Source organism: Schistocerca americana, chromosome 1, assembly GCF_021461395.2.
Source record: "Schistocerca americana isolate TAMUIC-IGC-003095 chromosome 1, iqSchAmer2.1, whole genome shotgun sequence".
In the NCBI taxonomy this organism is placed as follows: Eukaryota; Metazoa; Arthropoda; class Insecta; order Orthoptera; family Acrididae; genus Schistocerca; species Schistocerca americana.
This window is the reverse complement of record NC_060119.1, coordinates 406,430,546-406,458,200: the sequence shown is the minus strand read 5'-3', so window position 1 is coordinate 406,458,200 and position 27,655 is coordinate 406,430,546. Positions and strand designations below refer to the sequence as shown.

Sequence of the window (27,655 nt, the reverse complement as noted above, 5' to 3'; positions counted from 1 at the left end):
AATTCTATCTTCTGACAATAGTTTATGGGTTTCGCCTTCTGACATATTTTGCACTTCTTAATAATATTTGTAGCTATACGTCCCAAATTTGGATGATAGCAGTATTGTGCTATTTTGGCTGTACATTTAGCGGCACCAAAATGACCCCAATTCAAGTGAGTGTACCATACTAGTGATTCTAAATATTTATTTGGAACACAAACTTTCCAAACATCTTCTTCATCCTTCCTCCGATACAATATTCCGGATTTTAATTGATACTGTTCTTGAGAGTGACTTAGCGTTTTGCTTTCAACAGCATGCCTAATGGCTTTCCACAACTTATCATCTTCTTGCAGTTGTGGAAGACTTTGAGATAGCTGTGAAATCTGCCTCTCACAATATTGCCTTGATAAATTCATGACTTTAAAGTCAATAGTCCGTTCTTCACACTCGTCAGCATTCTTTCTTTTCGGTAATCTTGAAAGAGCATCGGCTATGATGTTGTCTTTCCTTCTGATGTATTTGAGCATAATATCATATTCTTGCAGTAGCAAGGCCCACCGGGTTAAACGTGAATGGAACATCCTTCCTGTTAAAATAAAAGATAAAGCTTTGTGGTCGCAGAATACAATGATCTTCTTTCCATATACAAAATAACGAAACTTTCTAAGTGACCAGACCACGGCCAGTACTTCCAATTCAGTAGTACAATATGCACGTTCACAGCTAGAGAGTGTTCTGCTGGCAAACCCAATTATCTTGATGGTACTGATATCTTCTGGATTGTCCATCTGGAAAAGAGTGGCACCCAATCCTGTTTCAGAAGCATCCGCAGCAATATAAAAATCTTGATCAAGTCTCGGATGATGTAACAGTGGAGCATTAGTCAAAGCATTGCGGATGTTATCAAAAGCTTGCGTGCATTTGGAATTCCACTCCCGCATGACATTTTTTCTTAAGAGCCGTAACAAACAGTCTTGGCTTCCTAACTGATTGGGTAAAAATCGTCGAAAAAATGAAACTAAGCCGATAAATGACTTTAATTCCGCTCTATTCTTTGGATAAGCACATCTGTTAATCGCATCCATCTTTTTAGGATTTGGTTTTATCCCTTCAGGAGTGATTATGTGTCCAAGAAATTTCAATTGGTTATGAGCAAACTTGGATTTGCTCAAATTTATAGTAACTCCGTATTCCAAAAATTTCGCAAAAACTCTTCTTAATAAGTCCAAATGTTCCTCCCAAGTTTCAGAAGCAATTAGCAAATCATCCACATATAAAGTAACTTCATTCAAAAGGTCTCTGCCCAGTACGGTATCTAATGCCGATATGAAAACACCACCGCTTATTTTCAACCCAAATGGCATGACAGTAAACTGGTAACTTTGACCCAGAAAAACGAATGCAGTATATTTTCTAGATTCTTTCGATATTCTAGTTTGCCAATATGAACTACACATATCCAAAGAAGTTAAGAAGCGGGCACCATAAAACTTTTGTACTAACTCTTCTAGGTCCTCCGGTCGCGTTTGTACAGGTATAATGATCTTATTGATCTCTCTGGCATCCAACACCAATCTGATGTCACCATTGGGTTTAATTACCGCCACAAGAGGGTTACAATATTCAGAATCTGAGGGCTCAATAATACCCCATTCTAACATTTTATTGATTTCCTTTCTGACTACTTCTTTCTTTGTCCATGGGATAGAATAGGAAGTACGACAAAAGGGTTTATGTGCATACGTCTTTATATGGTATTCAAAGTCTTTTATTATACCCAGACGTTTACTAAAAATTGACTGATATGCTTCCAACATTCACCGAAACCCTTTGATGAACAGTTTTGGTTGCTTAACACCAACAGTCAATGATAATGATACAGCTTTTCTCCTTTTTATAAATTGAAGCCCGCTCTCCGTGATATAATTAAAAAAAAAACGGTCTCAATACCGCGTGCCTCGTGAGACGCGAATAGACTTATCCTGGAATTGACCGCCCTGTAGGTGTACTCAATTTAATGACCACACTTCACTGTCGGCTATTTCGCGTAACTGAATGTCCATTTGTTAATCTGATTATACACTGTAGCTATTTAAAATTCGCCCCTATATTTTTCACAACGCACAATTAGCACTTCGTTACTTGTTTTCTTTTATTTCTTCTAAGAGTAAACAGAAAAAAAAGACGCCGTATCATCGGCTTAGTCGATATAAAGCAAAACACCTTAATATGCCCAATTTTACCTCTTCTTATAGGATCGGCTACCTTACTCATTAATTTATTACATATTATTTCCAATAACGCTAAACAGGTATCGCCGTTATATTTTAATTGTATTCAAAAGCATGTTACTACTATTATGACCGACCAAATCATAACAAATCGCGCGGCGTGCGTTTTTAACGATAACTTTACGCTATTCAAGTTCCATTACAGCTGTCTTGACTCGTAATGTTACAGAGTGAGAACTAAGTATGGGTCATGAGTCAGTAGAACACTTGCCTGCGAAAGGCAAAAGTACCTAATTCGATTCTCAGCCCGGCACACAGTTTTAATCTGCCAGGAAGTTTCATTCAGCACACACTCAACTGCAGAGTGGAAATATTCTGGAAACATCCCCCAGGATGTCGCTAAGCCATGTTTCTGCAATATCCTTTCTTCCAGGAGTTCTAGACTTGCAAGGTTCACAGCAGAGCTTCTGGGGTACTGGTGGACGCAAAGCGTTAAGAATGGGTCGTGAGTCGTGCTTGGGTAGCTTAGTCAATAGAGCACTTGCCCGCAAAAGGCAAAGGTCCTGATTTCGAGTATCGGTCTGGCACACAGTTTTAATCAGCCAGAAAGTTTAATATCAGCACACACTCAACCCCAGACTGAAAATTTCATTCTATAATGACTGTTTGTCAGTAATGTAATCAAGCATTAAACACTCATATGGGTTCTGTCATCTTTGGGCACTAAAGCTTTAGCATCCAGAGATGGCACTGGTCGTCTCAGTTTGCTAAGGCCTTAGTGCCTGAGACAACAGTGCCAATATGAAATGTGTGTGTTTTGTCCATATCTGATGAAGGATTTAGTTCGATAGTTAAATGATGTTTAACACTCAATAGTCAGTGTGCCCATCTGCTGTACAGTACCTCCTCCATGTGCTGAGTAGTGCTCCTTCCTTTTCATGTTGTTATACCATCCTGGCTTTTCCATTGTTTGCTTGTTCTCACTTTTTAAACCTGTGGTTTATCAGCATTGATCAGTTATACGGTAACATCCATGTAGTTGCTGATTTCAGTCTCTAAATTAATTGAATCAAAACATTTCAGCCTGCTTGTTGTCAACAGAACCAACATGCTCTCCTCTTTGCAGACTGCTTCACTAACCGCGCAAAACAATTATCGGAAATGCATGCTGTTACTGTTAATGAGTGACAGCAACTCTGGAATCTGAACTGTTGGTTACTCCACTTTGTAATAGCTACAGATGACCTGCATATTGCTGCTACTATGCATGAGGAAAAGCATCTCTTTGCAACATCCCTCTCCCCATTACTGTGCTGTTTGCCTAATTTACTTCCTCCAATTTCCACATTCCTGTCTGTATTGACAATTAAGAGGAAAATTAAAAGTGATACACCTACTTTAGCAAATAAAACAAAAAATTAAATTGAGTAGGGTATATTTTCATTTGCTAAGCCGCAGTAAATACATGCATGAACCAAAATATTTACTTTCAAGTAACTTTCTATCAAACTTCCTGAAAGATTAAAACTGTGTCCCGAACCAAGACTCGAACTCAGGACCTTTGCCTTTCACTGGCAAGTGCTCTACTAACTGAGCTACCCAAGCACGACTCACGACCCATCCTCACAGCCTCAATTCTGCCAGTACCTCGTCTCCTACCTTCCAAACTTCACAGAAGCTCTTCTGCAAACCTTGCAGAACTAGCATTCCGGGAAGAAAGGATATTGCATAGACGTGGCTTAGCCACAGCCTAGGGTATGTTTCCAGAATGAGATTTTCACTGTGCAGCGGAGTGTGCTCTGATATGAAACTTTCTGATAGATTAAAACTGTGTGCCGGACCGAGACTTGAACTTTCTATAGTAGCTAATCAGACGTATAAGGAATTTCTTTCTCTAATTCTCTTTCTAAACTCATCTAAGGTTCTTCTCGCTGTACAATCAATCCTGACTATAGGGATATGAAAGAGACTGTCTTAACAACTGCCTAGGACCATTCCATAATGAGTGGCTGTGTCCTAGTCTGGCACATAGTTTGTAATCTCTCAGAAAAATTCCTTATTTTGCAACAATATACGAAGTGATTATAATTAAAGTTAAACTTTCAAACCACTGTAGAAATAACACTACTGGTCATAATGATGTCAAATTGCAACAGAATATTATCAGGGAAGGGGGAAAATGGGCGGCAGAAGAAAAATAAATAGTTACAAAATGTAGCAATAGATGGCACTGTAAGCATCATAATTTAATAGTGGTCAAATACAAATGAATCATACAACAGTGCCAAAGGTGTAAATTTGATGTTAAACAATATGTACTACTCAGTATGCATGGGTGAACAGGTGTGATACTGGTTGTTATGTAAGCCCATCAACCACGGCAAGGTCATATCACGTCGGATGGGCAAAATCGGTTTTTAATTGTCCTGTGGCAAAAAACCTCATAAATAGCATCAATCATCAGTTGTTAATTGTCCGGAGGCCAGAAACTGCATAAAAATCATAAATCAAAATCAAATCGGATTATTAATTTGCATGTGACTGGCACAAAACGTGTTCAGTATGCTGTCCACTGTTTCCTGCAACAGGTTGAAATCAAGAAACAGCATCTTCCACAACTGATCGAAGTGTTTCTGGGGTCATGTTCAGAATGGGTTGTGCAATACGTGCCTTCAATGCAGCTAAGTTTGCAATCAGAACTCTGAACACAGCACCTTTCAGATAATCCCACAGCCAGAAGTCACACGGATTAAGATCAGGTGATCGGGATGGCCAAGCTGTAGAGAAATGGCTGCTGATAATTCTAGCGTTTCCGGAATGCCGCTTCATCAGCTGCATAGCTGGATTTGCAATGTGTGGAGGTGCGCCATCTTGTAGAAGAATGATCCCATCCACACTGTTGGAGAGCTGGAATGACTTGGTTGCGCAAAAGACACTCACAGCACTTAACCGGTGAAGGTACAAGTAACAGTATGGCTCTATGGTAAATGATGCTGTTAACCCGCAACACACAGTGACCTTTTCAGGATGAAGTGGTGCTGGTTGATTTGCATGTGGATTTTCCGTTGTCCATACTTGACAGTTTTGTGTATTAACCTATCCTGTCAGATGGAAGTGGGCTTCGTCTGTCCACAAAATCTTCCACGGCCAATTGTTGTCCACTTCCATGCGAGCAAGAAATTCTAAAGCGAAGGTCTCTCTTGCTGGCAGGTCAACAGGAAGGAACTCGTGCACATGGGTAATTTTGAATGGATAGCAAAGAAGGATGCTTCGTAGGATTTTACGGACCATGCTCATGGGTATGTCCAATGTTCAGGAAATTCTCCATGCACTACATGCTTGCACACCACCACTTGTCTCCTCCTTCATTGCTGTGGCCACTGCCTCCACTGATGTCGAATCAATTCTTTTCCTCCCTCTACTGGGTTGCACACCAAAAGAACCCATCTTTTCAAATTTCTGAATCATTTTCTCCAGACCCACGGCAGTTATTGGACCATCCAACGCCTTTTTTCAAGCCCCATTGGTGCCCGGAACTTCTGCAGGGTGATGTATGCAGAGTCTTCTTTCTTGTAATACAGATTTACATGCAAAGCGCAATCCTGCATTGAAACAGTCATGGCAAATGTCACTGACACAGGAGGAGGAAAAGCCGTTGTTTATAAATATACCTGTTGATGAGACAGGAGACATCATCAAAAATGGCGAATGTGAGGGAAAAAAAATGTGAAAATTAATTCTCGCCCATAATAATCTAACATTTAACAAGAAAATTTAGTAACTGAGAGAGATCCTATGTTTTTGTAACACTGTTTCAGCATACTGATAAATGAACTGTGTTGGTCTGAATATAAACCACACTTTTCCTTATATTTTGCCATGCACAAATAGGATGTAACTTATTTGCCTGACCAAAAAAATACTGAATTTTTTTTTCTGCATAGTAGAAACTTCAGTTTTAGTGTTCATTCATTAATTCAGACTAGAGCTACAGTGTGGTTAGAGTTTTGAAATTGCTTTGTATTGAGGAACAGAGTAACTGTCTTAAGTTGTTGTTTAATTTAGGTAGTGACCATTATCATGCTTACAGCTCCAGTATTTTACAAAACAAGATGGGTACAGTATTCCTCCAACTAAAGAGTAAAATTAGTCTTTACCAGTGAATAATAATGATGAAAGGAAATTACAACAAACTTCAGAATTCAGCACAGTTATAATGCAGATTTCAAACCCCTCAGCTATTATGTGATGAGCACATATAATACAGGAGCTGGAAAAAACTATGAATTGGATTGTCTAATGTGTCTGTGTGGCACTGGATTGCTTTGCAGAATAAGCTGCAAACTGTTGTTTTATCAAGAAAATCCTGCAGATGGCCAAAACCTGGGAAGTATCCTGAACTTGAAACTAAGGTTCTTTCCTTTGTTCAAGATAAAACAAAATATTGAATACTAGTGCCAATAATAATTTTGGTCATTGGAATTGTGAATGCATTAACATACAGCAACAATATAAGGAAAAGATAGTGTGCTACTTACTTTAAAGATGACACGTCAAGTTGCAGTCAAGCACAATATAAAGACATTTACACATTAGCTTTCACCTAAAGCCTTAATCAGAAAAGCAAAACACACACACACACACACACACACACACACACACATGCGACAGCCATTTCTGGCAGCTCGGATCAGAATGGGCATTCCGGTCCGAACTGCTGGATATGGTGGTCATGTGTGCAGGAAGTGTACTTGCTTGTATGAATAAATATGAATGTGTGTGTGTTTCCTTTTCTGACAAAGGCTTTTGCCAAAAGCTTATGTGTGTCTTTTCATTGTGCCTGTTTGCAACTTAATGTGTCACCTTAACAGCGTAGCAATCTACCTTTTCCTTATATTGTTGATATTCCAACTTGGAGATTCCATTGTTAAACATACAGAGACAGAATTCCGTGGAAATATTGGTTTGTGCTGCTGGTTTAAATGCAGAAGTGCCACCTCTATCTGACTATGTACTTCACTACCACAGAGACTACCCGGAGGTTTTACTGAGAAACTCCAGAGGCACACAGTCCATATGCGGCAGTGACACTCTTACCCTCTATATCAATTTGGTAATGCTGATGAAATGCCTGCCTTTCGGGACATGCCTAGTAATAAAACAGTAGGCCATAAAGGGGCAAAAAGTAACATTAAGAACAAATGGAAACAAAAAAATAAAGAATTACTCTGCTCTTAGCAGTTGCAATTGAGGGAGAAAAGTTTCCTCTCCCTTCTCCCTTCACCCATATTTTTCTGGAATGTGAAACTTTTCTCAAAGAAATTTTCACTGAGTGGTCCGTGATTGTTACAAAGCAAAAGGTTAGATGAGAACAGCTACTAAGTGTTGCTTGGAATCAGACCTGGTGCCCCCCTCATTAAGAGAGCAGTTCTAGTCCATCTGAAGTGAAGAGTACAGTTGCTACATTGAAGTTATCCTAGTCGTTATGCCTGAAGGCATAGCTTCAGGGGCTTTTTGTTGTGGTAAACAAGCCATTTAAAGACCATCTTCGAAAACACTATTCTGGTGGGTTTTTAGAAAGGGCATGCAATCACTCCATTTGGCAAGATTAGCACCTTAACATAAAGTTTTGAGTTAGCTAGTTCTTATTATTTTGACGGAAACTTAAAATCCTAAGTATACTCAGGAAACTGAAGAACAGACGTTGCAAAAGTAAAACCTTGTTTAAATTTGTTTCAGCATGGATAGTTAAATTTTCAATCACTAGAGAGCATCCAGTTGTACATTTGCTGTCGCATTTTGGTTGAGGCAGTTGCCTGTAGTTTTTGCCTTTACTGCGTTCAGCTGCAGATACGCAGTAGTAAAATGTGCACTTTTTGCCTCTGTCCTACATTACGGCCTAGGTAATGTTTCTGGGAATGGATGACTGTCCTGATCGTAATTTTGACATTGAATTTAGTGCCTGAGAAAGTGAAGAAGAATGTGATGTTACTTTATCATAGACTGGAAAGTGACGACAACTCATCATGTGACTGACAAGTGCTGTGTTCCAGCCAGCTTCAAGTTTTCCACTCACAGGAAACCATTGTGAAATACATGGTTCAACTTCAAATCTACACAGAAACTAAAAAATTAATTTTTGGGGTACTTAAGTCAAAGTCCAGGCATGAATATACTTAGGCTTTAGAAGGTATGTGTCATTAATATATATAGACGCGCGCATACACACACACACACACACACACACACACACACACACACACACACACTAAGGAGATATGTAAGTGCCTGTGTTAGGAGATATGTAAGTGCCTGTGTTGTTTGGAGTGTGGTGACTACAACCATTATGATTTCATAATATATTTGCAGTTGCAGCTGTATAATGGAAAGATGACAATGAAATTTTGTGCTGGGTAAGGACTTGAACCCAGATTTCCCACTTATCAAGAGTTTGGCTATCCAAGCATGACTCATGGACTCAAATTTCCACATGTCGTCAATCATGTGTATACATCCTCTACTTGTGCATCAGTTATGTATATTCCTGTATGGGGGTGGCATTTTACTTGAAAGTCACTTGCCCGGTGTCAGCGCATAAATATGATACTGCAGTTCCTGTGTTATTCGGAATTACATGCAGTGTACCTTCGGACAGACATGTGGTCTGGCACAAATTTTCGTTCTCGTCATTCAGTTGTACAGCTGATGATTGTCCATATTGACAACTGCAAATAAGTTTCACAGCGGCTGCAGTCGTCGCAGTGCCTGTTCCTTTGGACATGCATATCCGAAAATACATTGCATCATAATTCCGAATAACACAGGCACTACAATGTTGTACTTAACTGCCAACACTGGGTGAGCAACTTTCAAGTAAAATGTCTTCCTTGTACCGGAATATACATAATGGATGTATGAGTACAGGTTGTATACACATAGTTGATGACATTTGGAAGTTTGGGTCTGGCTAATGAGTTGTGCTTGGCGAGCCAAATGGTAAAGTGACCACTTGCAGTATGTAGGAAATCTGGGTTGGAATCCTGGTCTGGCACAAATTCTCATTTTCATCATTCCATTATACAGCTGCAAATACATTTCAGTATGTTACGGGGTTAAAAGCCATTAGTTAGCCTCATGTGTGAGTGGATTCTTACCAGGTGCACAATATCACCAGATTCTGTCATCAGAGGATTCAAGAAGTGCCGAATGTCCAATCCCCTGGTTGGTAGTGGTGACAGTTTAGTTTGCCAGGAGAGTGGCAGTGATGAGAGAAATTCAGTAACATCTTCTAAAACAGTGCAAGTATCTCTTTGTAATTTATTTGCGTTACCACATAAAAAAAAAAAACTGATTAAGAGTGACCATATTGTGTGCAATTTTTGTAAATGAGTGATGGGACAAATTATTCTCCACTGAGTTTCTTTCTACCTCATCCTCAAAATTAAGGGTCCAGCTCATATTTGGGCCAATACAGTAGACCTAGATATTAAGGGGTGATTCTTTTTCGGTATAAAAGTGGACTTGCTGAAAAGATCCACATTTAGAAAATATGTGACTATGTTTTGTTGTTATTGTTCTTAGCAGAAATGCTGTAAATTGGAGAAACTAATCAAAACATTTCACTCTCTCCTCAAAGAACTTAAGTTTACTATGGAACATGAAGAACTTACTGTGGCTACATTGTTTACAGTATGCTACACTGACCTAACACATAAAAACATGTTACATTTTGGACCATGCTGTAGAGAGTGCATGCATTACCATTAACAGACCACTTGCCGATAAGAAGTAAATGTTGTCAAAGACTAATTGTTACACAACATAAATTGCTAATCTATTGAAATCAACTCAGAAAAATGTCAGAAATAATAACTATGTGAGATACGGCCTAGTAATCCGCATTCACACCATTTTCACATGTTATTCCTCAAAAAGTTTCTAATTTTCTCTGAATATGAAAAGTGCATTTTTTTCCTCCATCAGCAATCGACTACATATGATTTTTGAAGTTTTCTTTGCATGGCTGACTTTATAGTATGTTTCTGGGTTTCCAGTTTTGTCAACAGTTTCATTCTTGTGCACATTATTTAAATGTTCGACTTAAGTTATACTACTGCTTGGAGCATCTGTAGAAGATGATATAAGTCAGCATAATCTTATGGGGGGAAAAAAAGGTAACTGCCACCTTAGCTGAAAATTCAGAAACGTACCATTGACGCATTATCTTGAAGAACGCACGTTTGAATTGCACACTTGTAACTGACCATAACAACATGTACTTGGTAAACTGCAGGTAGTGTTGTAAATACTCCATCAGTCAAACTAGAACTTTAGGCTTAAAGATAAAGAAACTTCTACCACAGCATAACTTACAAATACTTGAGTCATGCTTCACATAGAAAAAGAATGGGAAATTTGAATTCTTAGTTCTTAATTCTTAGTTATTAGGTGAAGGAGTAAAAAATTACAGTTCCTCTTATTAATTAAAACTACCTTCAGTGTACAATAGAATACATGATTCCAGCAACTGAAAAACAATGATCCAATGATCACTACTTAAAAAATATAGGAAAATGAAAATGTAAACACAGCTGAACATATATTTGATTACTAGTCATGTTGATCAAGGCATGAATAAAAGACAGGAAACAGAGATGAAGTGCAAGGGAATCATCGCAACAGGATTTCAGCTAGTACATATTGCACAGCAGAGAAAAATTATTAAAGACACGTAATAGCTACAGAAGAGAGAACAATGGGTATAGTTTTAATTGATAAACTATTATATGGCTCCATCTCATGAAAGAACACGGTATACCAGTTTTCAGGAACGGTCTCGATGAAGACATTGACAGTCATTTGTGGGTGGAGAGTAAAGGCTTACCGACAGCTTACAATTGACCATTGTAGAATTTTAGTCACTATAGATAAAAATCAAATGAGAGTGATATTTTGGGTTCTCCAGTTACATGTTTACGTTTCAAAACCATGGAAAAAATTAATTATGCTGAAAATGAACACAATTCTGATGTAGGAATATTTTCAAATTATTGAGTTCGTGAAATACATCCTTTCTTTCACATGATGCGCAATATTACACAACGGTGGATCCTGGCTTGTGCTTTTTTTAGAAGGGTATAGAATCAATATATTTTGTGGTTTCAGTACTACACTCCTGGAAATGGAAAAAAGAACACATTGACACCGGTGTGTCAGACCCACCATACTTGCTCCGGACACTGCGAGAGGGCTGTACAAGCAATGATCACACGCACGGCACAGCGGACACACCAGGAACCGCGGTGTTGGCCGTCGAATGGCGCTAGCTGCGCAGCATTTGTGCACCGCCGCCGTCAGTGTCAGCCAGTTTGCCGTGGCATACGGAGCTCCATCGCAGTCTTTAACACTGGTAGCATGCCGCGACAGTGTGGACGTGAACCGTATGTGCAGTTGACGGACATTGAGCGAGGGCGTATAGTGGGCATGCGGGAGGCCGGGTGGACGTACCGCCGAATTGCTCAACACGTGGGACGTGAGGTCTCCACAGTACATCGATGTTGTCGCCAGTGGTCGGCGGAAGGTGCACGTGCCCGTCGACCTGGGACCGGACCGCAGCGACGCACGGATGCACGCCAAGACCGTAGGATCCTACGCAGTGCCGTAGGGGACCGCACCGCCACTTCCCAGCAAATTAGGGACACTGTTGCTCCTGGGGTATCGGCGAGGACCATTCGCAACCGTCTCCATGAAGCTGGGCTATGGTCCCGCACACCGTTAGGCCGTCTTCCGCTCACGCCCCAACATCGTGCAGCCCGCCTCCAGTGGTGTCGCGACAGGCGTGAATGGAGGGACGAATGGAGACGTGTCGTCTTCAGCGATGAGAGTCGCTTCTGCCTTGGTGCCAATGATGGTCGTATGCGTGTTTGGCGCCGTGCAGGTGAGCGCCACAATCAGGACTGCATACGACCGAGGCACACAGGGCCAACACCCGGCATCATGGTGTGGGGAGCGAACTCCTACACTGGCCGTACACCACTGGTGATCGTCGAGGGGACACTGAATAGTGCACGGTACATCCAAACCGTCATCGAACCCATCGTTCTACCATTCCTAGACCGGCAAGGGAACTTGCTGTTCCAACAGGACAATGCACGTCCGCATGTATCCCGTGCCACCCAACGTGCTCTAGAAGGTGTAAGTCAACTACCCTGGCCAGCAAGATCTCCGGATCTGTCCCCCATTGAGCATGTTTGGGACTGGATGAAGCGTCGTCTCACGCGGTCTGCACGTCCAGCACGAACGCTGGTCCAACTGAGGCGCCAGGTGGAAATGGCATGGCAAGCCGTTCCACAGGACTACATCCAGCATCTCTACGATCGTCTCCATGGGAGAATAGCAGCCTGCATTGCTGCGAAAGGTGGATATGCACTGTACTAGTGCCGACATTGTGCATGCTCTGTTGCCTGTGTCTATGTGCCTGTAGTTATGTCAGTGTGATCATGTGATGTATCTGACCGCAGGAATGTGTCAATAAAGTTTCCCCTTCCTGGGACAATGAATTCACGGTGTTCTTATTTCAATTTCCAGGAGTGTATATTCGAGGCCAGCAACATGTTCAAAATATCATATATCATGTTCTTTCCAATATTTTTGGCAAACAAATGGGTAGTTGCTACTCACCATATAGCGGAAATGCTGAGTCGCAGATAGACACAACAAAAAGACTAAAAGACTGTCAGAAAGTGAGCCTTTGGCCAACAAGGCCTCTTTAAAAAAAAACCACACACTCACACACACACACACACACACACACACACACACACACACACGGGCACACAGCTATTTCTGAAGCAGGCCTCATTGGCTGAATCTCACTTTCTGACAGTCATTTTGGTGTGCCTATTTACGACTCAGCATCTCTGCTTTATGGTGAGTAGCAACTATCCTTTTCATAACATTGTTACATTCCATCCTGGATTTTCCATTGTTTGGCAATCAAAAGTTATAAAAACAATTCCATTAACAATATCAAAGCAATTTTTGACTAAGATAATCAGCTAAAAGGCTCTCATGTCAAAATCCACTTTTCTTCTTCTCCATCTCTACTACTATAGAATTTACACAAGATAAAAGTTGCCTGGATATGTTCTCCCATAAAAAGAGTATTTGATTTTTGTTGTGTGCTGATTTTTCTTTCTGATCCTGAATAAATCAGTATTATCATTTTCTTTTTATAATATTACTGGTGTTTCTCTTCTCATTGGTGATAAGTGCATGTTTGTGTTCTGGTAGTTATAAGGGGCAATCAAAATGTTTCTGTTCCCGGGCCGTACAGTCCAGAATTGGTACACCAATCAGGCAAAATTGCCGTGAGTATTGAGGCAATCATTAAGCCGACACACTAGGTTGAATATACCTGTTTGGTAAAACACCGTGTCCTGTGGCGTGAAGAAGTTCGTAACTGCCTGCTGCACATTCTCGTCCGCCAAGAATTGTCAACCCTTCAAGGCCCATTTTAAGAGACCGAAGGTGTGATAACCACATGGGGAGAGATCAGGACTATAGGGCGGTTGTTCCAGTGTTCCTACTTGAGATGACGTAACTTCTGTGTTGAGACGTTAGCGATATGGGGTCATGCGTTATCGTGAAGCTGCAGCACGCAGAACTTGGTGCACCATTCCACCATGGTGGTTTTCAACAGGCATGTTGCATCATGCAGATTCTTCATTCTCTGATGGAGGTCTACCTGTGTCTGTCTTCTGTTAGCGAACAAAAGAATGACAGCACGTTGGTCTTGTTTGGATGTGTTTGGTAATTATGTCGCCATAGTTCACTTTTCCGCATTTATCGCACACATTTCGGAAAGGCACAAATGGCACACTAATCCCTTGTTTACATGTCGGGGCTTATATACCTGAATTGGACTTGGATTAAGTTGCATATACACTTCAGCAACACTCTCAAACAGAAAATTTTTGTTTGATCTTTATATGTGACATTACAAATGCTACTCAGTGCAGTAATAAATTTAAGACTTAGTAATACCAAGTTTTTTACATTGTATAAGACACATGCATTGTCTGATTGAAAGTTTCCAAAAAGGTGTTAATGATAGTTGTATCCACATTTTGCCTTTATGATGGCTTTAACTCTGCTGGGGTCTCTTTCAATAAAGTGTGTGGATGTCTGGAGTAATTACAGCCTGTTCTTTCTTAAGAGCCGAAACCAGAGAAAGTACTGATGTTGGATGCCAGGGTCTGGAGCAAAATCATCATTCTAACTCATCCCAAAGGTGTTCCATTGGGTTCAGGTCAGGAGTCAGGTCTGGCCAGTCCATTTCAGGAATGTTATTGTCCACAACCATTGCCTCACAGATGCTTCTTTATGGCTGGATGTAGTCATGCTGATACGAACAATTATCATCTCTGAACTGTTCCTCTGCTGTATGCATTGCACAAGGTTGTAAAATGTATTCAAATCCTTCCGCATTGAAAAGTGTATTTGTAAGCAAAATAAGGGACCACAACCTGACAACAAAAAACACCCCCATATCGCAACACAGCATCCTCCGTACATCATTAATTGCACCACACATGATGGCAGGTAATGTTCTCCAGACTCTTGTCAAATCCTTCGATTGGATTGCCACAGGTTATAGCATGATTCATCACTGTAAATCACTTGTTTCCAGTCACCCAGAGTCTAGTGGCGTTACTCTTTATGCTATCCGAAGTGTTGCTTTGCACTGACTATAAAAATGTGTGGCTTTTGAGGAGCCGCTTGACCATTGTATCTCCCCCCCCCCCCCCCTCCCGCCCCCCCCCACCTCTCCCTCGTCCCACAGTCAAAGTACCAACTGGACTGCGGCTATCTCTTTGGAACTTGCATGTTATTATTCCATCCACTGATTTCTCGCAATTTTTTGCAACCACTCTCTGCAATGCTCAATTGTACCTTGTCCGTTAGAACATAAGGTCTCTCTGGGCTTGGTTTAGCTGTAATTGTTCCTTCACATTTCCACTTCACAATGACATTGCCAAAACTCGAATAGGGCAGCATTTGAAGGGTTGAACTGTTCCTGTTGGATTTGTTACTCAGGTGACATCCAATGAATAGTACACATTATGCACCACCACCCTTTATACTGGCGTTCTATCTTGTGTGACATGTCCTTCTCAATTCCATTTTTCCCAGGGTTGATTGAATACTTTGGATGAGAAAGTCTACTTTTCCATACTGAATTTGTTTAGTTATAACAGCAACGATAAATCACATTGTGTTAATTTTGATGTAGCCTGTCTTGTCAGATCCTCAGAATTTATATGCTAAAAAAAATAAATGCACAGTTTATAGTGGGCAAACTTTCTGTTATGTGTAAAATCAAAATAATGCATTAGTCTGATCATGAGAAGTTAATGCCTATTGGTCCCAAACATAATATTGGGAAACCATGCAATTTTAGAGGAATTTTTTTGATGATATGGATGAGGCTACAAGATTGTAAAAATAGTACTCACTGAACAATGATTGTACAAATGATAGAAATGAAGAGTTAAGAGCTATTTTCTCAAATAACTATAATTGATATTTATCAATAATGTGCTTATTGATTTGTATTTCGACAGGTTTCATCCAAATAATGTTCTTGGTATAAGATCATTTGCAGACACATTATGCTGCTCGCCACTTGTTGAAGCTGCAGACAAGTATGTGCAACAGTATTTCAATGATGTTTCTTTGTGTGATGAATTTCTATCGTTATCACAGAATGAACTGATTGATATTGTTAGAAGAGATGAACTACATGTTATCTCAGAGGAACAGGTAAATCATTTTTGCCACGTCTCCTTGTAGTTATGCTTCAATCTTTGTTGTAATTCATGTTTCTGAATTTGTGCTGTTCATGCAACACTTATTATTTTGTTTGTTGTTTCACTCAATATTGTGTGTATGTATAAAGCAGAATCCCAGATTAAAATGTCAGTTTGCACCAACCTGTTTCCACAGGTCTTTGAGGCTGTTATGAGGTGGGTTAAGAGAGATCCTGAAGGCCGCAAGAAAAATTTGCCACAACTTCTTGCCAAAGTTCGTTTACCTCTTTTGCCTCCACACTACTTGGCTGACCGGGTGGCCACAGAAGAATTAATCAGATCGTCTCATGAATGTCGGTATGTGACAGTTTTTTTTTAGACTACTCGTTAATGGGGACATTGCATATCCTATGCCGCCAATGTTAAATTATCGAATTTTGTGACCCATTATCTTGGAAACTTTCTACGACACCAACTTACAATTTTCCATAATTATTCAATGCACCTTTGTAGATACACTGAACTAGAATTATTACTAACATTGTATTGTGGGGCATGTTATCTTTTTTTTCAAACACTCAATTTTTTGACAGAATTTTGTAAATAATTGAACATAAAAACAAAACAACTCAGGATATTTTAATTATTCTAGTTCCATGTGCATTGAATCTCACACTTGGCAGGTGGTGAAAATTTCATGTCTCTACCATCAGTACTTGTTTAGAAAACGGGTCATTTATTGCAAAAAATGTAGTTCAGAGATATTGTGGTTCAAAACTTTTTTATTACAAATTCTTGTACAGACCTACATTTCTGTGTCTTTTATGCACTAGAATTGCCCTGGCCCATAGTCTGTCTCCTTCAGTGTCACAACAGCCCAGTGCTTGCCCCCTCCTTTTCTTTCTTGCTTCTTTTATCACTTGCTGAGCAGCTAACTCTGCTTCACGTACACAAAGCTAATTCAGTTCCCGCAGTCCTTTAACTGTGTTCTGTCCAAATCTTACCCCTAACTTCTCCAGAACCTTAAATCTTTCATAGTTCCCACCATTAAAAGTTATTACAACATCAGACACTGCTAACTTTAGAGTCATAAGGTGAACAAATATATTTTTAGACACAAGGCGCCACACAACATTATTGAAGGACTCACTCACATTCTGAGTCTTCCTATGTAAACACTTCTTTAGTAGCTCAGGAACTGCCAAATCTCTGTAAATAGGTTTGACTGCTTCCATTACTGCCAAAGGAAGAGAATGTTTATGAGTAAATTGATGCAGGGTGCCACAAAATCCAGTTTGCCTATATTTACACCAAGTGTTTGTTGGAGGTGGACACAAAACATGACATGGCTTTTCATCAGCTGGTATTCGATGAAAGAAAGTGCTCCACACAGCTCTTTTCATCGTCTCTAAATTCTCAGTTATTTTTATGCTAAGTCATCTTATTTACATATAAAAAGCAATAGAAGTAAACTTATTACAAAAATAGCTGATTAGCATACTGCTTTCAGCGAAAACCGGTATCAGAAACAAATGACTGATTTGTTTATTTGTAATGCCAACTTCTGAGACGTAGCAGTAGGCACAAAACAAAGCAGTTCACAGCTTTCTGGAGTGTGTAGTTCCCAAGATATGACTGCTCAACTTTGGCAGTATATGTATAGCCACGAAATTTGACAGTCACACATCAACATTCGAAATATTATTTGAAGGTCTCACAATTGACTGATTTTAATGTATTATATACCGAAATCTTCAGGAAAGTCCAAAGTACATTGTGGAGTAGAAAACAGAAAATGTCTAATTTCAACGAATTTCACGTCCAATGTCCCTTAATACTTAAAATTAGGACACTCAAATGGTGAAAGTTTTTGTAGGCCTACCTTTGATATTATAGTGCAGTATTGTGAGTGAAATAAAGAGAATGGAGTCCGGAAATGTAACCACTAACTGTTGTGGGGTTTTAAGCAGCAGATAGTTAACTAAACAATAAATGTGACGTGGTTGCTCAGCTTGTGAAATTGGATTCTTCTTCAGAGCACATATATGTACACAATTACGATACGATTAGTATGATAATGTAGCTGTACATGTCTCTCTCCTTGGTCTACTGCTTATACTGTTACTTGGATCAGGCTTGTAGTTAATCATCATTACCTTCATATAACAATTCTGGCCTAGATTTTCCATTGTGTGATTATGTTCATATGAAATCAATGTGATATGCTGCCTACTCAATTTTTATGCCATTGTGTATTTTAGGAGTAGTTTTTGCTATTACAGATTTTATGTGGTTGTTTTACGATCTGATTGTTCTGTGTTACTATTAAACTTAATGATGACCAAAAATATACAGACTGGGTGTTGAACAAGTGTTCACTGATGTATACGCACATGGTGTTTGCAGTTGTTGGCCAACATTGTATCAAATAATTGTTTTTGCAGGATCTTTTAATTACTCAAAAAGCATGTCTAGTATTTTAGAATGATTCCTGAGGAAAGAGCTGCAGTGATTTATAATAAATTTAGTTATTGTGCTGGAAACTTGAATTCTTAATGTGGATATCTGCTTCATTACTACTTTATCCGTGCAGATATGTTTTATGTAAAGTTAGCTTAACACTCACTGCTTCACTTGCATAGACTGTATGGTCTGCACGGATTGTTCCCAAATTGCAAAACCCTCTAAACGTTTCACGCTATTAATGCCATAGAACCATGGACTTTCCTTAATGTACTTCTGACCATAAAGCAATTCTGGTAGCTGGAGTCCAATGTTTCCGTTAATCATGTCTTTTGGGTACGTATGGAGACATTTCTATAGTAAATTTCATGTCCTAACACTCATTTCTTTATATCTAACTGAGGAGTGAAATACCTATTTTCATAGATTTAGATTTAAAATTTTTTAGTGTAACAAAATATTTTCGTAAAATTTTTCATCCCCCATTTCACCACATTAGGGGTTGAATTTCCAAAAACTTCTAACAGAGAAGTGAAATACAGATCTTTGTGGGTGGAGCATTGCAGGTGCTTTTATAATGAAATAATTTCTTAAAACTTTTCATCCCCTGTTTTGTCCCCTTTAGAGGGTGAATTTTCAAAAATACTGTAACACATATTTTTGTTTTTTATTTCCAACCAAGATGTTAAATACCAATTTCCAAATATATAGCTATAAAATGTGTTAGTATTTCTTTAATAATTGTTTATTTTCAAAAAAAACTTTGACCCATTAATTTACCCCCTTAATGGCTGAATTTCCATAAATTCTTGTAACACACGTTTTTTATTTCTCACTGGAAGGCCAAGTACCAGTTTTCGTAGTTCTGGCTCCAAAATTGCTTTAATAGCGACATATTTTCGAAAAGTCTTTCATTCCCTATTTCACCCCCTTAGGAGTGGGATTATGAACAGTCCCTTCATAAATGATAAGATTGACGCCCTTTCTGAATTTCATGTTTCTCCCCATTGAGGTTTGACCCAGGCTGATGATGAGTCATTGAATCACTTTGACCATATTCCACCCCCTTTAGGCCTTGAATTTCCAAAAACTGTGAAACCTGTGTTTTTTCATTTCTAACCGAGAAACCAAACACCAGCTTTCAAAGATTTAGCTTTGAAAATGCTTTCACAAAGAAATATTTTCATAAAACATTTAACTCTCGATTTCACCATGTTAAGGGTTGAATTTCCAAAAAGAGTGAAATAAGTTTTTTTTATTGTTTCCAACTGAGAAGCCAACTTCCAATTTTCAGAGATTTAGATTTAGACATGCTTTCAAATGAAATATTTTTATAAAACATTTCATCCCCTACTTCACCCTCTTAGAGGTTGAATTTCCAAAAATACTGAAACGTATTTTTTTTTTTATTTGTAACAGAGAAGTCAAATACCAATTTTGCTAGATGTAGTTTTTAAAATATATTATTACTTCGTCCATAATAATTTATTTCCAATAATAACTTTCACCTCTCTTTAACCTCGTAGGCGTTGAATTCACAAAAATGCTGAAACACACATTTCTTTATTTATGACCGAGAAGCCAATTACCAATTTTCATAGGTCTAGCTACAAAATTGCTTTAATGATGACATATTTAAAAAAGAAAACTTTTCATCCCCATTTTCACCTCTTAGGGGTGGAATTTTGAAAACTCTCTTATGAAGTAACGCTTACATTATAAGATCAACACCCTCCCCAGATATCAAGTTTCTATACTTGGCGGTTTGGGCTGGGTAGTGATGAGTCAGTCAGTCAGGTCACTGACTTGTATACACATTATATAGATTTGAGCATCTTTCCATAATTTCTTCATTGTTGAGAACATAAACTCCATTTCAATTCAGCAAGGAGTATTTAAAGTCGGAAAAGATGTAAAAATGCTATCACGTTATATGGTCTCTTTGCATTCTTATTGATTGTCCATATATCATATGGACTGTTATGACAAGCATGATAAAATATTAACATTCTTTAAGGATGAAGAGCCTTTGCTGCCTCCTGTACTTTCGTAATTATATCACTGCTGGTGCCAAAGATTTTTTGCATCAAGGACAATGTTTCAGGAAGTTGGCCTTATTGTGTACTGTTTTCAACAATGAGAATTACTTATTATAGAGATCTACTTACCAGGAACTAGCAAACCTTGGGAGGAGACTGACTGACTTCCCTGTCTCCCTCCCCCTTCTTTCTTTCATTTGTAAGATAAAGGAACCTTTGATTGGGAAATCTTGAATTTTTTCACTTTTCATTTTTTAGTACAGCTGGTACTTTGTGGAAAATATTTACTTTTTTCTTTCTTTGTGAAACTGTACTTTTGTTATCATGATAATTTTCTTTATGTATGTAATTAATTACTACTTCATTTGATAGATACTTCTCAAAATGACCTGGGTCAATTGATCTCATTTCATTATTGATAATTATATGCATAATTTAAGTGCACTAATTAGAGTCAAGAAAATTCATTGTGTTTTTTATGTCTGTGTCTATTCTCACTCTTACAGTGATCTTCTGGATGAAGCAAGAGATTATCATCTTATGCCTGAGAGGAGATCTCTTCTGCAAAGTTTTAGAATAAAGCCACGTTGCTGCAACTATGTTATGGGCCACATATTTGCTGTTGGTGGTTTAACAAAAACAGGTAGGTTGACAGGAATGTATAGGGTTTTTGAAAAGTCATCATATCATTGATGTGAAACCTGTGCATTGAAAAGCTTACTAAACTGACTTTGAATGCACTAGCTCAAAGTATTGGCAGCTCACAGATTTGAGAGGAGGACCAGAACTTAACAGTAAATGATCCAGTTTAGGAAATGTGTGCTACCTTTGAGTCCCTGTTTTGATTGCCATTAGTATTACAGTTTAAATACTGTGCCTTATCAACATATCATAGCATTGAAAGTCTCTTCAGGTTTGCTGACTCAAGTTGATTTTAGGATCCGGCAGCAAACCCGAAGAGACTTTCAAGACTTATTACGCCGGGAAAGCCTACGTAGTCATTATCATAGCATTGTCTGTGTGTGTACAGTATTTTATGTGTAGTTGTACAATCTAGAATTAAGTAACAAATGCATTCTGTTGTAGGGGATTCTCTAAGCACTGTCGAAGTATTTGATCCAATTGTTGGCCGTTGGCAGCTAGCTGAAGCCATGAGTATGTTGCGTAGTAGAGTGGGTGTTGCTGTGATGCGCAACAGGCTTTATGCGTTTGGTGGGTACAATGGCAGTGAACGATTATCCACTGTTGAAGTATTTGATCCGCAGAAACGTGTCTGGAATAAAGTTTCACCAATGCACTGCAGACGAAGGTAAGAGACCATAAACTATTATTTTATGAACCTTCACAGTATGAAAATTGGTTAAAATTTGTTTCTCTGGAAACGCAATTTAAGCAACATAACAATTTATTGCTGGATGCTGTCGAGTTCAATAATGTCGGAGTGATGACTGTAGATAACATACATGCTCTTGAAATGCAATAAAATCCAGGTTTTTCACTCTCGAATAGGTTACTGTGGCTCCTATACTGCAAGATGTCCAAGATGCTGTTTGTGTTACTACGTTTCACGTGCCCTGATGTTGCATAAAATCCGACCCATTTTGTCATGTAGCACAAACTCTAACCAATAGACAGCCCAAGTTGCTCTTTATGTATAACAACAGGCTACGTGCTTAGACATATGTGAGTGATCATGTGTCCTCCTATTATGGTTTCTGCTTGAGTGAAGGTGGTAAGCATAAGGAATGTAAGTGACAGTCATATAGCAAAGTTGAAGTACAGAGTGGTCCTTCAGTGGGTGTAAAACCACACTCCTAAAACAAGCACACAGGTGACTAAACAAATTTAAAGTCAGATAGTATGAGGTGACTATATTATTGCAGATAGTTATATTACTGGCAGTCATTTTGGAAGTTGCCGTCTCGGATGGAACTCATAATTTCCTATGGAAAGGGATCCACATTATGTATCAAAGAAATAGATAAATACTTGAGGTAAACATTGGTGTCTCTTCTTTCATTTTCAGATAATGACACATTTTGTACCGAACAAGGCAAATGCTAGTAATTGCACATAAAGGCTACAGTATGTACTCTATGTGTTGTCCAGTGTGTTGTACAGCTATTTATAATTGATTCACCCACTCCTAATAGATTTTCACAAACACATGTAGTGGAATGGGACCATAAGCATCAACAATCTGTAGGTGTCGATGTACAGCTGACAACAATTTTCTGCGAGATGCAGTGAGTACTGGACTCTGGATCGTACTGAATGATGCTATAACACTTGATGATGTTGGTTCATCCGTGGCTGTTTCTGATCGTCCAGCTTTCACTTTGCCTGAAACAGAGCCAGCTTCAGAAACTTTTGAGAGAAGATTCACCACCACACTGTTGTCTGTCTGTAGCATTGACTGAAATCCTTATGATAAAATGAGTGTTCCTCTCTCCAAATATCAGGATGATCTCAGTGTGTTCAGCTTGTGTTAATGCTGTCAGCCTTACATCACATGTAAGAAAGAAACATCAGTCATAACTTGAAAAAGAATAAAGCTATGCTCAAACAAAAGACTGCTGTTTTCCTCATGTAATTCTCTATCTGGTGTACCAAGTGACCCATCTAAAATCGCAGCTTCCGAAATTGCTGCTACTTTGATAATAGAACCTCAGATGCTTTGCTGCCTCTCCCATCTTATACTACTTGACTTTAAATTTGTTTATCTACCTTTTTCTGTTTTAGAAAGATGGTGTCACACCTACTGACCACCCTGTAGAGCATAATGGTGAGAGATTAGAAAGCATCTCTTCCTTTATGCAATGATATATTTCTCAAGGAATCTGAAATTAATAGTGAGAGTGAGAAAGTATCTCTTCTTCAAGCAGTTACATGCAGCTGAAAAGTTTATCAAGATGGAGATGGTGATCTTAATTAAGGTCTTATACTCTTTCTATGATTACAGGGATTCATATTTCTTCATAGTTCTCAGCCAACCACGTAACTTGAATATTTTGATCTTTTGTCTGTGGATGACTTCGTTCATAAAACTATGACTGCATCAAATTGTACATAGCAGAGATGATGACTGAAATGACAAAACAGTCATGGAAAGATGTTTCACTAAGGAAATGAATCCATTTCTTGGTGTAATGCTGTATATGGCCGTGAATTTAAAGGTGAATTTGCACCAAAGACTGGCTAGACCAAACTCAGTTCCTCAAAAATGTTTTCTTTTTCTTTGAATTTCCCAGGTGTTTTTGGATGCTGGGTTGGTGATTATAACTAAAGTATAGCTACTCACAGAATTCCAGCATGGGATGTAATTATCATATGATAGCAAAACGTTTTATATATGCTAATGCATTAATGCGGAATACCTTTATGGTGACAAAAATTAGTTCTAATTTTTACCACCAGATACAAACCTGACACTGTACAGCATCTTATCAATGCCTCAGGTGCTCGTATGAAACCAACTGTCTGTAAGTGGTGGTTAATAATAAAAACAACATTACGCCTTTCTCACTTGTTTGATCTTTTCTGCCCCTGTCCCATTTCTAATCCAGTACATATGGAAAGATTTTTATATGTCTGTCTTGCATTTGCATTGGCAAATTTGCACCTGGTGACCAAAATTGGAATTAATTTTTTTCCAACATAAATCGGGTCCACATTAATGCATTAGAATATCTACCAAGTTTTGCTGTCACACAGTAATTACAGCCCTCACTGGACCTCTGTGGGTAGTTGCACAACAATTATAATCACTTGATACTTTCACCTGTTGCCTATCAAAGTAATATGAGTACCAAAAGCACCAAAGTGGAGTTTGTTAGTAAATGTATTAATAACAAATGGGAAGAACTCCACACACTATGTAGAAATGTCAATGTAAACGAGAGTACAGTGGGTTTCAAAGTGGAATTCACTTTATGTGCAACAACCCAAAAGTATCTATGAAGTGAAATATATATATAAAAAAAAATTCTCTCTGATTCACAAAACGGTTACTTTTTATCTGACATTCCGTATTATGACAAAAGGACAATGGAAAGTTTTATATTTCGTAATTTGCCATTTACATCTAAAATACTGTTTCATTTAGAACAAGCCCTGCAAGCACACACTGTTGATTCAGGCTGTCACATGTACCATGACTGACTCTGTATGAACTTTCTCAGAAATTGTGTAAAATGGAAATGCTTACACCAGGGACAGTTATGGCACATCAAAAGGGTTTTCTAACTGATTTGAAAGAGAAGAAACTTCAACAGAATAAATTGAGTGGCTGTCAAGATTTGCAAATAATGTGTTTATTATTCCATAACAAGAGCTCAGTGACAATGCCGAGTACATTCTTTGGTTCTCAATCACAGCTGATTTCTGGTTATAGAAACAAGCAGCCTGTTCAGTGTGAAAAAATGAACAGTTGTTCTCAAAGTACACATAGTTTATAGGAGGAGTGGCCAGAGCTGATCAGTACTGTTGCTGTTATGGATTCGCAAGGTGGTCATATAAATTGTTGGAAAAGCTATGCCTGTAGCTTATAACTGTTACAGTTGTGAACAACTGCCTCCTTTACTTGTTTGGTGAGGAGAGTGGTGAAAAATAATGGACATATCTTTTTTGTAAGAGAAATCTCATCACTCTACTTGGGGATAATGTTAGGAACAGAAGTTCAAGAATGAGTGGAAGATCGTCATCTTCTGATCCTAAGGAAATTCTGAATGGGAAGATACATTTTGTATTTCCAAATCAAAAGAAATCATTGAAGGATTGTGTGATTTGTTGCAGAAGAAATGTGGGTGTATAAGATTAAGCAAGCACTTCATTTTGGAAATTGCTTCAAGAAGTCCCATGCAGAAAAAAATTAAAAAGAAAAGAACAAACAGTTATTATTACATAAAATTTCATGCGGTTAGCAGAAAAATAGAAGTGGAAAAGATTTTCTTTTATTCATTTCTATAGCCCCCAAAAAGTAATTTGAAAATTATTGTTGGTATCATGGAGGAGGAGTAGTTTTAGCATTGTCTTCATTGATTAGATCTTGCAGGTCTGTATTTTTAATAGATTTTACAAACTATTTAATTTAATGCTTCTCATGTAGGTTTATGCTTAGAGTCATTGCAAACTGTGTTTTTGAACCCCCCTCCCTTTTTTTACTGTTGTGCTGTTTTTATATCACAAAACTGAAATAAAAATAAACACTTGGTTAAAATGGTTTTACTCATTAATACCCAGATGTTTTCTTTGATGTCATTTGCTTCAAAGACTAATGTCGACTGTACTTAACAGTATAGCCAATTCTTCATAGTCCGTGTTCTTGGATGACACCCTGGTACCCAAAAAGAAGATTAGGATCATTTGAGACAGAACACAAGTGTGGATTGGAGGGTAGTGGGTAAGAAATTGGCTACGTCCTTTACAGAGAAACCACCCTGACATTCATCTTAACTGCTCTATGGAAACCATAAAAATTTGATCCTGGGTGAACATAATGGATCATTTGGTAACTGTCCAAAATAAGAGTACCGGTGGCTTAACAATTGTGCCACCTCACTTGGTTGAACATTCTGTGCCATGTGTCTACTTGTGGTTAAATTATATTCATCCACTTTTGTTAGATGCTGATGGTGGCAGCAAACAAACAGATGATGAATATGACCATTATCGTTTTTGTGATACCCATTTCCAGTTCTGGACCATCATAAACTGTTATTTGTCACTCATTTCACATGTAGTTGACTGAAGAATTCTTTCATATTTTGGCATTTGGGACATATAATTTGTATCATGTCTAACAGCATCCACATCACGTAGACATCCTAATTCTCATGTTAGTTATATTGCCCTTGAAGAACCATATATTTAAATTCATCTTTTATATTTAAGCTTATCTTTCTTTTAGATTTTTGTAAACAATATATTTTATAATGTGTGAATAGAAATTCAAAAATTACTACTCCTTGTTTTACATACAGTGCTGTTGGTGCAGCTGCATTGAATGACTGCTTATATGTTTGTGGAGGCTATGATGGTGTTACTTCACTGAATACTGTGGAGTGTTATTCCCCAGACAAAGATGAGTGGACGATGGTGCCAAATATGATCAGACATCGCAGTGCTGGTGGTGTAGTTGCATTTGAGGGCTATATCTATGCCCTTGGTGGTCATGATGGTCTCTCAATATTTGATTCGGTAAGCTATTATGAATCTGTATCTTTCCGTTTTCCGTTTCAAATTTGGTGTCTCCCTCATCATTCCTGCAGGCTTCTGTTGAGGTATTTCTGTTTATCTCACATTTTCAGTTGTCCCTATATAAAATATGTATGGAACAATGGCCAGTTTTTATCTTCAGAAAATACAGTTCATAGTACAGGAAAGAGAAGAACTGAAAGTAAAAAGTAATAATTCTGTCTTTCAGAACAATACATTTCTTACTGAATACAACTGAAATTTATTTGATATAATTAAAAGAAATATGAAACAGTGGAAACTTTAAGATGGAATAACAATAATATGGAATATATAGATTGAAACTTCCTGGCAGATTAAAACTGTGTGCCGGACCGAGACTCGAACTCGGGACCTTTGCCTTTCGCAGGCAAGTGCTCTACCAACTGAGCTACCCAAGCACGACTCACGCCCCGTCCTCACAGCTTTACTTCTGCCAGTACATTGTCTCCTACCTTACAAACTTTACAGAAGCTCTCCTGCAAACCTTGCAGAAGTAGCACTCCTGAAAGAAAGGATGTAGCGGAGACATGGCTTAGCCACAGCCTGGGGGATGTTTCCAGAATGAGATTTTCACTCTGCAGTGGAGTGTGCGCTGATATGAAAGTTTGAAAGGTGGGAGATGATGTACTGGCAGAAGTAGAGCTGTGAGGAAGGGTCGTGACTCGTGCTTGGGTAGCTCAGTTGGTAGAGCACTTGCCCGCGAAAGGCAAAGGTCCCGAGTTCGAGTCTCGGTCTGGCACACAGTTTCAATTTGCCAGGAAGTTTCATATCAGCGCACACTCCGCTGCAGAGTGAAAATCTCATTCTGGAATATATAGATTGCTACTCACCACATAGAGGAGGGAGGCTCTGAATCACAGACAGGCAAAAAAAAAAAAAGAAATATTTT

The 27,655-nt window shown here is 38.6% G+C and overlaps 1 protein-coding gene across 2 annotated transcripts in view; it reads left to right on the top strand.

The window, feature by feature from the left end:
• Positions 1 to 27,655, top strand: part of LOC124601951 (kelch-like protein 18) — a 171,048-nt gene that overhangs the window by 78,265 nt on the left and 65,128 nt on the right. For both annotated transcript variants that reach the window (XM_047136284.1, XM_047136285.1), the window contains exons 4-8: positions 15,842 to 16,040; positions 16,224 to 16,384; positions 21,036 to 21,172; positions 21,616 to 21,838; positions 26,511 to 26,727. In XM_047136284.1, the coding sequence (XP_046992240.1) occupies positions 15,842 to 16,040; positions 16,224 to 16,384; positions 21,036 to 21,172; positions 21,616 to 21,838; positions 26,511 to 26,727 (937 nt within the window). The remainder of the gene's footprint in view (positions 1 to 15,841; positions 16,041 to 16,223; positions 16,385 to 21,035; positions 21,173 to 21,615; positions 21,839 to 26,510; positions 26,728 to 27,655) is intronic.